Source organism: Cebus imitator, unplaced genomic scaffold, assembly GCF_001604975.1.
Source record: "Cebus imitator isolate Cc_AM_T3 unplaced genomic scaffold, Cebus_imitator-1.0 Scaffold606, whole genome shotgun sequence".
Classification (NCBI taxonomy): Eukaryota; Metazoa; Chordata; class Mammalia; order Primates; family Cebidae; genus Cebus; species Cebus imitator.
The window spans coordinates 86,821-103,657 of NW_016107921.1; the positions used below are offsets into that span (position 1 = coordinate 86,821).

General features: G+C 37.2%; 1 protein-coding gene across 1 annotated transcript in view; it reads left to right on the forward strand.

Moving 5' to 3' along the window:
* Positions 1 to 16,837, forward strand: part of LOC108294832 (TBC domain-containing protein kinase-like protein) — a 134,093-nt gene that overhangs the window by 64,896 nt on the left and 52,360 nt on the right. The window contains exon 4 of the mRNA XM_017516817.2: positions 12,146 to 12,305. Within this exon, the coding sequence (XP_017372306.1) occupies positions 12,146 to 12,305 (160 nt within the window). The remainder of the gene's footprint in view (positions 1 to 12,145; positions 12,306 to 16,837) is intronic.

A 16,837-nucleotide genomic window follows, 5' to 3' on the forward strand; every position in this document is an offset into this window, starting at 1 on the left:
CTTGCTAAAGTTGTATATCAGCTGAAGGAGCTTTTGGGCCAAGACTGTGTGTTTTTCTAGATATGGAATCGTGTCATCAACAGAGATAGTTTGACTTCTTCTCTTCCTATTTGAATACCTTTATTTATTTATCTTGCCCCATTGCTCTGACTAGGACTTTCAATAATATGTTGCATAGAAGTGGTGAGAGAGGTCATCCTTGTCTTGTGCCAGTTTTCAAGGGGAATGCTTTCAGCTTCTGCCTATTCTCTATAATGCTGGCTGTGGTTTTGTCATAGATAGCTCCTATTATTTTGAAGTATGTTCCTTTAATAGCTAGTTTATTGAGAGCTGTTAATGTAAAGGGATGTTGAATTTTATCAAAAGTCTTTTCTGCATCTGTTAATTATGTGGTTTCTATCTTTAGTTCTGTTTATGTGATGAATCACATTTATTGATTTATTGCATGTTGAGCCAATCTTGCATCCTGGGGATGAAGCCTACTCGATCATGGTGAAGTAGCTTTTTGATGTGCTGCTGGATTCAGTTTACAAGTATTTCATTGAGGATTTTTGCATCAATGTTCATCAAGAATTTTGGCCTGGAGTTTTCTTTTTTTGTTGTGTTTCTGCCAGGCTTTGGCATGAAGATGATGCCGCCTCATAGAATGGTAGGTAGAAGTTCCTTCTCAGTTTTTTTGAAATAGTTTCAGTAAGAATGTACCAGCTCTTCTCTGTACATCTGGTAGAATTTGATTATGAATCCATCAAGTCCTGGGCTTCTTTTTGGTTGGTAGGGTATTTATTACTCATTCAGTTTTGGAGCTTGTTATTGGTCTGTTTAGGGAATCAATTTCTTTCTCGCTTATTTTGGGAGGATGTATATGTCCAGGAATATATCCATCCCTTCTAGGTTTTCTAGTTTGTGTACATAGAGCTGATGGTTATTTTTATTTCTGTGGGGTCAGTGGTTACATTCCATTAGTCTTTTCTAATTGTGTTTATTTGGATCTTCTTTCTTTTCTTCTTAGTCTAGCCAGTGGCCTATCTTATTAATGTTTTCAAAAAACCAACTCCTGGTTTTATTAATCTTTTGAATAGTTTTTCATGTCTTGATTTCCTTCAGCTCAGCTCTGATTTTTGTTATTTCTCACATTCTATTAGCTTTGAGGCTGTTTTGTTCTCACTTCTCTAATTCTTTCAGTTGTAAAGTTAGGTTGTTAATTTAAGATCTAACTTTTTGAAGTGGATATTTGGTAGTATGTATTGCCCTTTTAACACTACCTTGGCTGTGTCCCAGAGATTCTGGTGTGTTGTATTTTTGTTCTCTTTATTTTAAAAGAACTTCTTGATTTCTTCCTTTTATTTATGTTGTTTAATTTCTATGTAATTGTATCGTTTTGAGTGATTTTTATTATGTTGACTCCTATTTTTATTGTGCTGTAGTCTGAGAGAGTGTTTGGAATGACTTCAGTTCTTATGTATTTGTTGAGGATTGTTTTATGTCCGGTTATGTGGTTGATTTTAGAATATGTGCCATGTGGTGATGAGAAGAATGTATATTCTCTTGGTTTTGGGTGGAGACTTCTGTAAAAGTGTATCAGATTCATTTGGTCCAATGATGAGTTTAGGTCCTGAATATCTTTGTTAATTTTCTGCTTCAGTGATCTGTATAATACTGTCATTGGAGTATTGAAATATCTCACTGTTATTGTGTGGTAGTCTGTGTCTCCTTGCAGGTCTCCAAGAACTTGCTTTGTGAATCTGGTTGCTCCTGTAGTGGGTTCATATATATTTAGAATAGTTAGATCTTGTTAAATTAAACCCTTTACCATTATGTAATGCCCTTTCTTGTATTTTATCTTTGTTGGTTTGAAATCTGTTTTATCTGAAATTAGGATTGCAACCCTGCAGTTTCTGTTTTTTTATTTGCTTGGTAGATTTTTTTCCATCCCTTTATTTTGAGCTTGTGAGTGTCACTATGTATGAGATAGGTCTCTTGAAGAAAGCATGTTATTGGGCCTTACTTTTTTATACAGCTTGCCAGTCTGTACCTTTTAAGTAGGGTATTTGGACCATTTATATTTAAGGTTCGTATTCATATGTGTGGATTGGATTTTGTCATTGTGCTGTTAGCTGGTAGTTATATTAGCTTGTTTGTGTGGTTGCTTTACAGTGACATTGGTCTGTGTGTTTAAGTGTGTTTTTGTATTAGCTGGTAGCAGTCTTTCTATATTTAGTGCTCTTTTGAAGATCTCTTGTAAGGCAGGTCTGGTAGTAATAAAGTACCTCAACATTTGTTTATCCAAAAAGTATCTTATTTCTTCTTCACTTATAAAGCTTAGTTTAGCTAGATATGAAATTATTGGTTGAAGATTTTTTTCTTTAAGAACATTGAGTATAGGCCTCTAAATTCTTCTGGCTTGTAGGGGTTCGGCTGAGAGGTCTGCTGCTAGCCTGATGGTAATCCCTTTGTAGATGACCTGCCCTTTCTCTCTAGCTGCCTTTAACATTCTTTCTCTCATTTTGATCTTGAAAATTTGACAATTATGTGTCTTGAGTATGATCTTGTATAGACTGTTGCAGGAATTCTCTGTATTTCCTGAATTTGACTCTTGGCCTCTCTAGCAAGGTTGGGGAAGTTTTCATGGAAGATAATCTTGAAATATATTTTCCAGGTTGTTTGCTTTCTCCCCTTCTCTTTCAGGGATGCCAGTGATTCATAGAGTCAGTCTCTTTACATAATCCCGTATGTTTTGGAGGCTTTGTTTATTCCTGTTTATTCTTTTTTTAAATTTTAGTCTGACTATCTTATTCCAAAGAACCAATCTTTGAATTGTGAGATCTTTCATCAGCTTGGTTTATTCTGCTGTTAATACTTGTGATTTTATTGTGAAATTCTTGTGTTTTTCATCTCTGTCCAAATGGTTAAGTTCTTTTTTTTACTAGCTATTTCATCCATCACTCCTGTCTCACTTTATTGTAATTCTTATTTTTCTTGGATTGGGTTTTGCTATCCTCCTGAAACTCAATTATCTTTGTTCCTATCCATATTCTGAATTCTATTTCTGTCATTCCAGCCAATTTGGCCTGGTTAAGAACTCTTGTTGTAGAACTAGTGCAGTCATTTGGAGGACATATGACATTCTGGCCACTTTAGTTACTAGAGTTCTTGCATTGGTTCTTTCCCATCTCTGTGTGTGTCTGTTCCTTTAACAATGGTGGAGATTGAATACAGTCAGTAGACTGCTTTTCTGGGTATTTTCACTGGGCTGAGTATTTGTATGGGGTCTTTATTTGAAGCTGACCTATTGTTTCTGCTTTTAGAGTGGGTTATGCTAGTGTTGTATTTTTTTGTGTTGAAGTTTGGTGTTTGATCTAGCAGGTGACACTTAGGCTTACGGGTCAGTTGGTATACTTTTGTTCAGCAGTGTGGCTCCCTTATGTTTTCTCACAGTTGCAGCCGTGTTCCCTCTCAGTGCTCTGAAAGTGCGGGCTCCTCTTCCCCTTGAGTGCCCACTGTAGTTCATGACTTGGCACTCCTGGGCTGCCCACTGTAGCTCTGGGATGATCTCAGAGTTTATATTCCTTTCCCAGCTTAGAGGCAGAAGAGAAAGAGATCTTAATAGTGGTTGTGGCCAAGGGTCGTTTTCTTGAATCGTAGGGACTCCTTCCCAGAGAGATGCAGGTCAGCAATCACTCAGTGAAGTCAGCCCAAGATGGAGGTTTGTTCTGTGGGCCCAAGCAAGGTGTTTCCTGTCTGGTTATGAGCTTTGGGGAGTGTGTGGGACCTGTGGAAGACAGACTGGCCTCTTCTTGGTTCAACTGCAGCTTGTTGGAGGTATGGATAAGGAAACTTAAGGTCTTTGCTTCTTCATTGGTTCAGTAGTGGCAGAAGCAGTGGTAGAGAGGCTTTTATTTGCCCCTGGAGGCTCTATACAGGGAGTTGCTTGGTTCGTACTGGCTTGATAGCTCTGGTGGGGAGTGGCTGGAGCCCCAGGCCTGGAGGATCTGCCCAGTAAGAAGGTATGGGAACAGGCACCCATGTAATAGTCTGGTTGCTTTTCTGTAGGGCTGCTGCAGTATGCTTGGGGACCACTCCAGACCCTAGTCATCTCGGATTTTTCAGAACCTGGATATGTCACCAGAAGGCTGAAACAGCAAAGATGGCAGCCTGTTCCTCCCTCTGGGAGCTTTGTCCCAGGGCAGTATGGACCTGCTGTTGGTCCAACAGCATCTGTAGAAAGTGGCTGGAGACCCTGGTTGGGAGGTCCTGCCCAAGGAGGAGGAACAGAATCAGAACTTGCTTAAAAAAGCAAATCTGCAGTCTGGCCACATTTTGGTAGAGCATCTTTGCTATGCTGTGGGATTCCTTCTGCCCTGGTCAGTTCAGATTGCCCAAAGTCTGAAGGCTGGAATGGATAAGGTGTCTGAACAGCAAAGATGGCAACCTATCTCTCTCCCTGGGAGCTCCTTCTTAGGGAGGTGCAGTGCTACTACTGGTAGCTGGCTAGATCCCAAACCAGTAGGTCTTATCTTGTGAGATACCATGGAAGTGGGGCCTGTGATCTGTATGTACTCGGCCTTCTGGATTCAGCCTCTTTCCTAGGGGCATGTACAGGAGTCTAACCTTCTACTTTCCCGAAGTAGCTGGAAAGCCCAATAATAATCTAAGCCTTCAGGATCTCCACCTATACCTGAGCAACTGCTCTGCCAAGGCTTCATGTAGCTTTTTCTGTCAGACAGAAGACTGAAGGCCCTGGTGGATTGGGTTCACAAGGAGATCTCCTGACCAGGAGGGTTGCAAAGATCTGTGAGAGAAATGTGTTTTCCTGGGGCCGCGCATTCACTTACCACTTCCCTTGGTTGGGGGAGTATACCCTGGTTCCATGTTGTTCCCAGGGGGGTGGTTGTCCTGTCTTACTTTTCTTCATTCTCTGTGGGTCAAGTTGTTTCCTTGATTTGTGCCACTGCAAATACCTGGATGTTTCAGCTAAAGGTGTAGTAGTTATTCACCCCCTTTTGTTTGTCTCCCTGAGAGCCACACACACTAGGTGCTTCTAGTCAGCCATCTTACAATGAATAGATTGAAGTGAATTGACTTGTAATAGTAGCAGTCTTTAAGTTCTTACACTGTACCAAGCATGGTGCTGGTCCTATGATGTAGATAGTGTTGTTATCTCTATTTTACTGATAAACTGAAGCTTAAAGAGGTTAAGCGACTTTCCTAAGGCCATGTAACTAGTAATTAGCAGAGCCAACCTTGTGCTTCTAAATTTTCCACTATTTGGCAGGTGCCTAACTGGTCTCTGCATGGGACAGTTAAGCATAAACAAAATTGAAACAAATAAGTTAATATAAATTAATGAGTCAGTGAGACATGCATTGATTCCTCTAAACTATGTATATTCATTCAGATGCTATACATACACATTTCTTCAAATCTTACACAGAAAATCAGCTATTATCTTCAGTACCTGTGTATATAAGAGGCCTAATCCCAAATACCAACTGAACAGATCTACCTGTGGTTATCTTTATACAGATATAGCCACAGAATCTAGGAAAATTGAAGTATTTCAAATTTTAGAAAGCAATATTGCAACACCTTGAGGGAGGAAACATGATGGAAAGATTCTTTCCTAGTATGATGACTTAATTTATAACATTTAATTCATTTATAATTTTAATAAAAATTTCCCTAAAACTACCAGTATGCTGATGTTTTTTAAAGCCTATTGAAATTTTAATGTTTTTAAAGTAATCGTCTTTGTAGAGTAGCTCTTAATTCTTACCAAGGTAAGCCTTTGCAGTTAAAGTCTACGATTTATGTGACTTTAGCAATCTGTTTAAGAAGTGATTAAATATTTAATACTAGGATATTTTTGAAATAATTTTATATCTCCCTTGCCAGAAAATGTGACCCTATACAATATGGAAAAAAAAAAAAAAAAAACTTTCTCTAACACCTTTTCCTTCCCTAGAGGAAGTAAGTTATTTTTGAAATGTTGTTCAAATGATTTATAATGTCCCTATATCATGTTTATCTTCTGTTTTGCTCTTATAAGTCATTTAAATGGGAAAGGTTTGTCTAACATAGTTCTAACATCTTCATATAAGTGAAATTTTTTTTCCTAAATTGTGCTTCCAGGAGATTTAGTGTCTAAGAATAGATTTCATCTTGTCTTTTTTTTTTTAACCTATGTAAAATGATTTAAGTGATTGCTTATGAAAGGGAGGGAGGCAAAATAAGCTGTCTACCAATAAACTTAAGGGATAGCCTCACCACCATCACCGAGCCCCTCTTCAGAACCTTCATTTGATGCCTTAAATGCTACTATTAAGGCGTTAGTCATTTAGCTTGTGGTACAAATAGTCTCAGTTAAAATACAAAAAGCCTGTAGGTGGTAGTATATTAATCTATGTTCAATTTTTGTGATTGGAGATGAGAAGCAGCACATAAGTGTACCAGCAATCTTAGGGAGCTACCTCAACCCCAATGTGGGCTGAGGGAATGGAGAATACAGAAAAAGAAAGCTGAAGGACATGAAGACAGCCACTTAACAATGAAAAGATAATCCCAAAACTTTAGAATAAGCAGAAACCCTAATGTAGTTTAAACTCTTAATATTAAAGCCAAAGGCTCAGAAAGGCAAAACAGCAGTTTTTGTTTAAATCACATTTTTTGTTTGCTTTTAAAAGATAGAAATATGAAATGTTAATCTAGGTAAAAAGTCAGATATATTTGTTCTTCAATATATTTTGAGAATTTCAGAGCAAATAAAAGTTACATTTTTTAAGGAGGCAATAGAAAATGTTTCTCATGTAGTGACATGAATTTTAGAAGTGATGTTAATAGTTTCCATGGTAATACACAAGCAACCTCTTGTTTCCTTTAATAGTTATAAATATTTAGTGTTTCGATTTTCTTGGAGTTCATAGTAAGAGAGGTCTTAGTCATGTGATTGTGGATCCAACTGATGTTATCTATAAACAACAATACTTTGAGAAATGTCACTCATTTGCTTGAAATCAAGGCTGAGTTTTTGCTTAAGGCTGAGCTTTACTTGTAAAACTCTTACCTTTCGATTTCTTTTAATATTAACATCTAACTCTATACCAAAGACAAACTCAGGCTTAAATTTGGTTTTGGAAAAATACATAAACCCAGTCGTATTCATTATTTCATTATGCCACATTCATCCTTAGAGAATGCTAGTATTACTCTTGTATCTTTGTCCTTAAGAATAAATTTATGAAAACTTCTTCAAAGCAATTTAAAGATACTCATGATCAGAGCAGTAAATACTGATAACAAGGTTTAGTAAGATTTTTTCATCACTTGGACATAGGTTCAATCTATCTAAATTAAAATTTCTATCCAATTATATTCCCATATTTGAATAGGCTTTGTATAATATAGGGATGTATAATAGCAACTGCTGAGGAATACCTTCATGTCAGGATTAATTGTTAGTTATGAAAGGTACATTAGCTATTGCAGAGTTTCTATTTGGTGTTAGAACCATCCACGACCCCAGTTCCTAAAGTGCCATACAATCTCATTCAATCAGTCATCCCGTCCTATTTGAGGACCTGCTTTGCCAGGAAATGAGGATATGGAGTTTAATTACAGCATCCCTGCCCACCAGAAGCTCACAGTCTTCTAACTAAAATAATATATGAAATAGATAATTGAAGTATAATATGAAATGGTCAATGTCTGAAGCATACCCAAATGTCATGGAAATATAGGATGGGCACCTAAACCAGGTGATATCTGACATGAGTCTTAAAAAACAAGTAGAAGTTAGTAATTCAGCAAAGAAGGGAGAGAGGCATTGAAAAACCACACTATTTGAAGGCCAGAGAAGGTGAGAAGGACTTATTTAGGAAGTTACAGGAACTGTGGATGAGCATGTCTGGAATATGTGAGAATTAGTAATGAAACTAGAGTGAGTAGTTGAAAATGTCTCATAACATGCTAAGAAGTTTGTGTTTCATTCCTAAGGCAATAAGAAACTATTAGGTGGTAGGTGCCATGCTTAGATTTTTATTTCAGAAAAATTAATGCATTTTAGAGGATGGATGAGAGTAGAGATATTGTCACAGGCAAAATTAGGATTGAATTATCCAAAAATTTGATGTGCATAATCATTCCTTCATATTCTGTCATAAAGAGTGAGATCTCTAGCTTTTCCCTAAGTAAGCCAGTTTTAGTGGGCCCTTAGTTCAATACCTATGCTGAAGAAAATCCAGAGAAATTATTTTTGTTGCTGTTTGTTTCCCTTTTCTCAAAACGTAAGCTGACAAAGGGGAATTCTATATCGTTGACACTTGCAAGCATTGTTATATACTGATGCCACCAGTTGGAGTTGCCAGAAGGCACCTTAGCATATTTGCTGCTGACACTAGTTACTCCAGGTTTAGCAAAATTCTGAAATTCATTTACTCACCAATATGAAAGTGATGTTCTAAGCATTCTATTAATCATTGCAAGAGATTCAAAGATGAAATTAATGTAATACACATTGTTCCTTTCAGTTGTTTAGATACAAGGTGTGCTCATTAGTATATTTTATATGAAATCAAATTGCTTTTATGAGAGATGTACAGATACTGTGGAAAGGGAAACTTTCATGGATGAAACATTTGAAGGATGGATATTTAAACATGCAAAAATAAGGAGAAAAAGGTATTTAGGCAGAGAAAACTACAGGAGATAGAAAACCTATTGATAACAGTAAATGATTTAGTTTGGATGGAATTGAAGTACATAGGTTCTATTCATGAGGACTGAACTGAGAAACACAGGCTTTGTCCTGTAGGCAGGAATGGAAAGTTTCTCAGCAGGGTCATGATGATCAAAACACTTTGCTTTTAAATTTTTTATCTGTCAATATTGTAAATCAAGTGTATTTCCAAGAGAAAAGACAAAAGTTGGAGGAAACAAGTACCACAGTAGTTTAAGCTCAAGACAAATCAGTATCTGACACAGGCAGTGATAATGGGAATGAAAATGTGAGTACGGGATTTATTAGAGCAGTAGAATATTGGATGTTGCTACTGATAACATGTTGGAAATGAGATTTTTGGTTGATTTAGGAGATGGTGATGCCATTCAAACCATAGTATCAATAGATTTAGCAAAGAAAATCATGATATCTAAACATCTATATCAGCTAATGCTTTTTAGTTATGTTATATATGAGAGAATTGTGGATTTAATTTCATATTTCTTTTTGTCTGCTGATGTACTAAAAGTAAAACCTTGAGTTTGGACTGAAAGGTGTCTAACACTAATTATAATTAGTTAAGCCAGCAGACAAACAGCCAAAACAAAGGTAGGTAGATCTTCTTGTGTGGTTTGGTGAGATATTGGTGTACTTTGTCTTTAGAGATATGATGTCACTAAGTGTGGCAACCAACAAAACTGCTGTGCTCTTTTAGGATGTGAAAAAAAACATGAGCTGGTTTCTCTGTTTAATTTTAAGCAATATTTTAAAGGAATTTTCTAATTTTTTTGTAAATTGAAGAATCTTTCTGAACATTCTTTGTTAAATACATTTACCCATGTAATTTACCTGTACAAGGTACCTATATTCTTAGACCTGACTTTTTTGTGTTTTATTGAAGTACAGCATATCCACTTATAGTATTGTTATGTAGACTGATTTATGAATACAGAAAAGTTTTCATATCTTAGAAACCTAGAAGATAATATACATTATCCCTGCCTGTTAATGCTGTTCTGATAATCCAACTTATTTGTTGGATTATCTACTATCCTGTCAGCCATGGTTGTGTCAGGGTCATCTGATACAAACGTGACAGCCTAGGCTCACCCTTTTCTCAGGGTCAGTGTTTGGTGCTCTTCCAAACAAGAAAATGGAATGTGGACAGGCAACCCAAACTTGTCTGCTACCTCATTTGACCAGGATAGATTTGTATTGCTTTTGCTACTCTAAACACGCTAAAAAAGAAAAGGTGTTCATAGTTGATAAGGGCTGTTTGATAAATACAGAAACTCTCTGGCAACTTATTCAGACCTGACAGATGTAGATATATGAGCTGAGAATATATGAGTTGTTAGGTTCTTAGTTTGTGTTATTAAAAAATTTTTCATTTTGAAGTATATCTTTACTGAAAATAAAAGTACTATCCATTAAAAAAAAGTACCATCCGAATAATTATATTCTGAGAGAAGTCATTACTCTACAGGAAAACTACAGTTGGGAATATTGAATAATTAGAAATGTCTGAAAAACTAATGCTGATGAAGTTCAAAGGTAATCTACTCATGATCATAAATTCTCTTGCCATTCTAGAAAACTTCAACTAAATAATGTCCACTGGAATGTTAATGTTGATTCTCTCCTTTAGTTTTTCAGAACTTATTTATGGTTCTTTCTCTCGTTATTTATGTCATATGCTTTTCTTTTAAAAAATGATGAAGCAGCAGCTGACTAGAAAATTTAAATTGTAAGATATGTAGTCCATCTCCACCATCATTCTTGAGAGTAGGAGCCTCAAATTCCTCTGTCTCCATTAAGGAAAGAGAAAGAAAGTGAGAGACGGAGAAGTAGTATTCCAAAGAAGATGAGCCTACAAACTGGGGCAATAGAGAAACTGACCTGTCAGTAAATAATTAGGATACTTCTCATGCAGTGACAATTGGTAAGTTTTCAGGGGGACTATTACTTGCTTGTGTAGCAACCTTTTAAAACTGTGACTTTTCTTTTTTGAATAACATACCTAAAGTGGAAGTTTAGGGAAAATGCCTCTATTGAACACACAAACATTCTTTTTTTTGTAATCATCTGTGATTATTAAGAAGGAAGAAATTAGCCTAAACTCCTTATAAACTGGTCTTCACATTCACTCCCCTTCTAGTCTTTCTCTACATTGTTGCCAAAATGCAAATCCTTTACTTCTCTGGTTAAAACACTTTCTGACTTTTATTGCTCCTAGGATAAAAACCAGTATCATCAAAATAGTCTACAAGGCCTGTGTGGTTGGGCCTCTGCGTCCATGTCCAGGCTCACTGTAGCTTGTGCTTCCTTGTGCTATCTAAATTCCACTGGCCTTCCTTCATTTCTCTTTTTTGGCATGTGCCTCCCCACAATAAGCCCAACATTTCTGCCTGGAATTTTATATCCTCTGCTACCTTATCCCACCTCCATTGCATCCCTTTGCCTGATTGACTTGTATTAATTCTTCAATTCTTGACTTAGCCATCACTTTCTCAGTGGAAACCTTCCCTGTCTTCCCCAAAATGACAATGTATCTATTAAAATATTAGAGACACCTCTTTGAGAGTTTTCACAGTTGTTATTTTATGTTTATTTGAAGAGTTTTGATTAATGGATATATTTAAGAATGTTTTCCTTTCTAGAATCTAAAATAATTACCCTTTTTTTATCTGATTTCCAAAGTTCTACTTTCATTCCCTTAGTTGTCGCTTTTAATTACCTCTTGGAATTTACATTTTTTCTTTAAGATCTTATGATCTTTCTAAATGTTTTAAGCGAACGGATGCCTTTAATTCCTAAATTAATAGTTAATGAAACCATCAGGCCCCTTATAAGAATAAAACAATAAGATACCACCCCCATCAGAGAGTGTAAAACTGGAAATAATGGAAATGCCAGATAAGTTTTCTTGAGAAATGAACCAAAAGAAGTGTTTTCAACCAATGCTAATGGCCACTTACAATTCTATATGGAGTCCCCTTTAGCAATCACTTGCCCAGAGAGGATAGGCTTTTGCAGCATCAAATTAAGAGCTGAGAAAATCCATTTGCCTATGTCACTTTCAGAACTTTAAAATAATCATGTAGCAACAATGAATTAAAAGGAGTGTTGTACAATTCATACGATTACCATTGCTTTGCTGCATCAGGATCACTTTCATTATTCTTCATTTAATGAGGAAGGGCTTCTTTACATCTTTGGCTAGTCATCTTCCTTTCTCTTTTCTCCTTCATTTTCAAAGTTAACTTTTCTTTTTTTTTTCTCTTAGAGGTGCCTTATGTCATTTAGATAAAATACTCACATGAGCTAGGAAATGTTTAGTACTATCTTCAGGGAATCACTTACCTCTGTGAGTTTCTCTCAGACACTCAAAATTGCACACAATAAATGTTTTCCTTAAATTTTCCTTCTCAGCTTTATTCGTGGTCACATTTCAGGAAGCATCAACATTCCATTTAGTGCTGCATTCACTGCAGAAGGGGAGCTTGCCCAGGGCCCTTATACTGCTATGCTCCAGAACTTCAAAGGGAAGGTCATTGTCATCGTGGGGCATGTGGCAAAGCACACTGCTGAGGTAAGTATATTCACAAATGTCATACGTACATATAATTAGTAATTTACCTGCCTTCTATATGAAGGTTATCTAAAAGTATATTTCTTCAGGGGTTGGTCACAAATAATATGAGCTTTAAAGATTTGTGTGTGTTCTTATATGGAAGAGTTTGTCTGCCTTTAATTGAAGCATTTTTCCCTCAGTGTTTAGCATGAGGATCAACAGTAACCTTAAAAAAATCAAAATGGTAGCATAAGGCTGTTTTTTTCTAACTGCTTTCTCAAATTGCAAAGAAGTAGCTTGAATTCCCTCCACTGGAGAAAATCAGTAGTGTTCAAGTGTAGGCTGTGAGAACTGGTCATGATGAGATTTGTTAGATTTAGGAATTTTGTTTACTAGAGACTGAAAGCTTTTTGATGATAGAAAATTCAGGAAGAACATCAACTTTCAGGCATGAGAAGTACGTGAAACAATAAAATGGCTTCCCTCTTCCATGGCTGTGTTCTAAGCAAATTAAAAAATAAAGAGTAGCATATAAAGGCCAAAAATATCATCTTTATTTTTAAATAAAAGACAAGTTGAAGACTATAGCTTAGTTTGAGAGCCAAATTGACTTACTTAAAAACAAGCAGGCAGAGAAGGCATCTAGATATAGGCAATGCTGAACCACTACAGGATCATTCTCTAAAAGGGAAGAATCTGCTCCTAGAAAAGTAGCAAAGGTAACTTGCTCCCTGCAGACAACTTTTTTCTAAAAGGAACATAAATAGGACTGAGGCTTCCCAAATTTACCAATCAAATAAATCCTTTAACCTCTCAGGGCAGAGAGAATAGAGGGACAAAAAGAAAGACCAGAAATATGCTTAGGAAAATTGTGTCATCAAGGAAATCAGGAGTATAGACAAAATATTTGCTTTGATCGTAGATATTCCTTTGAGCACTCCAGAAATGTGGTCACTGAAATGTCAGATTAGAACTTTTAAACTTTATTTTTTTTAATCTTAGAGATCAGAGAAATATCCTACAATCTCTTTTATTATAATAACTAATAACCACACTTTGTTGTTGAACATTTGGAAAATATAAAGAGATCAAAAAAGGAAATTAAAAGTATGCATGATTTTACCACCTGGGAAGCAAAAAACACTTCTTGAATTTTTTTATTGGAAAACTGTAAGTCCTCCATTCAACTCAATTCTGATATTGGCTAAAGATAGCCCTCCTATCCCTACCTGCATAGACCCAGTACTGATAGAAACTGAGAAAAGAGGAAAAATGAAAATACTTTGTTGTTTCATTCCTAGAGCAAGTGTGTATGAAGTCCATGAAAACAACATGTGATGGTTACATTTAGAAAACTATGCCATATGATTTTGTAGTAAAGAACTAGGCTATTGATTTTTCCAAATTTGATGCCTTAAGTATAATTTTTTAAGTTTTTGCTCTTCATAGAGCAAAATTGAGAGAAAAGAATAGAAATTTCCCATATACCCACTACCCCACATGTGCACAACCTTTCTTGTTATCAACCTCCCCCATCAGAGTGGTATATTTGTTAGAATTGATAACCCTCATTGTCACATCATTATCATCCAAAGTCCACAGTTTACATCAGGGCTCACTCTTGGTGTTGTATATTATTATGTTTTTAAATTTGTAATAGATATTTGTTAACTTTTATTTTAGGTTAAGGGGTGTATGTGCAGGTATGTTATATAGGTAAACTCATGTCACAGGCGTTTGTTGTACAGATTATTTCATCACCAAGGAAATAATACCTAGTTACCCAATAGTTATTTTTCTGCTTTTCTTCCTCCTCCCACCCTCCACCCTCAAGTAGGCCCCAGTGTGTTTTTTCTGTCTTTGTTAGAATTTTAAAACTTTAAAAGTCAAATTAGAACTTTAAGACTTTTGACCATAAACTATTTGAAGTATCCAACAATCCATGTCTCAGAAATACAGGCTGATGGCAGCATTAACTTTTGACACTAAATGGAAGTCATTCTTAATGATGAAGCTTAACTAACCATACTAAAGAAGTATCCAAGTGGTTATTACTTTTAAGTCATAAATCACTCACCTATCTTTTATGTAACGATATCTACCATCCAACCGAAAACAATCTAAATACACCTATTTCAGAGAAAGTCAGAATAGTAACTCATATGGTTTGGATATTTGCCCACTCCAGATCTCATGTTGAAATGTAATCTCCAATGTTAGAGGCTGGCTGGGTGGGAGGTGTTTGGATCATAGGGGCAGATCCCTCATGAATGGCTTGATGCCCTCATGGTAATAAGTGAGTTCTCACTCTGTTAGTTCACATGAGAGCTGGTTGTTTAAAAGGCTAACTCTTCCTTCTCTCTTTTGTTCCTGCTCGTGCCATGTGACATGCTGGCTCCCTATTACCTTCTACCATGATTGTAAGCTTTGTGAGGCTTCATCAGAGATAGATGTCAGCACCATACATTCTGTAAAACCTGCAAAACCATAAGCCAATTAACCATCTTTGTTTTAATAAATTACCCAGTCTCAGGTATTTATTTATAGCAACACAAGAACAAACTAACAGATAATTGGTACCAGGAGTGAGGTGTTGGTATGAAATACCTGAAAATGTGGAAACAGCTTTTGAACTGGACAATGGGCAGAGGTAGAAAGAGTTTGGAAGGCCGAGACAAAGACAGGAAGATGAGGGAACATTTGAAACTTCTTAGAGACTGGTTAAATGGTTGTAACCAAAATGCTGTTAGAGATATAGACAATGAAGTTCAGCCTGATTAAGTCTTAGGTGGAAATGAGGGAGTTATTGGGAACTGGAATAAAGATCATCCATGTTACACCCTGGCAAAGAACTTGGCAGCACTGTATTCATGTCATAAGGATCTGAGAAGTTTGAACTTAATTATGATACAAGATACCTGGCAGGAAAAATAAGTCTAAGCAGCAAAGCATTCAAGAAGTAGTATGGCTGCTTCTGACACCCTAAGTCATATATGGAAGCAAGTAAACTACTTAAGTTATATTTAAAACGGAAGCAGAGCATAAAAATTTGGAAAACTTGTAGCTTAGTCCTATGGTAGAAAAAATCCAAGCAGGCTTCAGAGCAACCATTTGTCAGAGAGATTAGCATGACTAAAAGGGAGCCAAGTGCTAATAGCCAAGACAGTGAGTAAAAGGCTTTGAAGGCATTTCAGAGTTCTTAGGTACAGCCCCAGAGGCCTTGGGAAGAAGATTGGTTTCAGGGGTCAGGCCCAGGACCCCACTTCCTGCATAGCCTCAGTACAGTGCTCCCAGCATCCTGACCACTCAGGCTCCAGCCGCAGCTCAAGTGGGCCAAGGTAAAGCTCAAGCTGCCACTTTGGAGGGAGCAAGCCATAATCCTTGGCAGGTTTCTTGTGATGTTCAGCCTGCAGATGCACAGAATCAAATGTGAAAAGAGCTTGGCATCTCCCACCTGGATTCCAGAGGATGTATGGGGAAACCTGGATACCCAGGCTCTACTACAGGAGCAGAGACCCCATGGAGAAACTCTACTAGGGCAGTGCCAATGGGAAATGTAGAGTTGGAGCCCCTGCAGAGTCCCCACCAGGGAACCGCCTAGTGGAGCTTTGGGAAGTGGGATGCCACCCTCCAGACCCAAGAATGGTAGAGCCACTGGCAGCTTGCAACCTCGGTGTGGAAAAGCCATAGGCACTCAACTCCAACCTGTGAGAGCAGCCGCAAGTGCTACACCCTGGAAAGCCACAGGGACAAACCTGTCCAAGGCCTTCATAGCCTACGAGTCACACCATTGTGACCAGGATGCAGGATATGATGTCAAAGGAGATTGTTTTGGAGCTTTAAGATTTAATGACTGTCTTTCAGGGTTTCAGACTTGTGTGGACCTGTTGGCTCTCTTTTGGCCAATTTCTCTCTTTTCAAATGATAATGTATACCCAATATCTATAGCACCATTGTATATTGTGAATAAGTAACTTGTTTTTGAACTCACAGGATCATAGATCAGTGGACTCATCTCCAGATGATACTTGGGACTTCACACATGGGACTTGAAACTTGAATTAATGCTGACCAAGTTAAGACTTTGGCAGAGTATTGTAAAGGCATGGTTGTATTTTGATGTGTAACGAGGACATGAGATCTGGGGGATCAGAGGCAGAATGATGTGGTTTGGATGTTTGTTCCCTCCAAATCTCATTTCAAATGTAATCCCCAATGTTGGATGCGGGGCCTGGTAGGAGGTGTTTGAATCATAGGGGAAGACCCTTCTTGAATGGCTTGGTGCCTTCCCAATGGTAATAAGTGAGTTCTTGCTCTGCTAATTCATGTGAGAGTTGATGCAAGAGTTGATGGTTTAAAGAAGCCTGGCTCCTCCTTCTCTCTCTCTTGTTCCCACTCTTGCCATGTGACATGCTAGCTCCCTGATGCTTTCTGCTTTAATTGTAAGCTTTCTGAGGCCTCACCAGAAGCAGATATTGGTACCACAGTTCCTGGAAAGCTTACAGAACCATGAGCCAATTAAACCTCTTTTCTTTTTCTTTTTTTTTTTT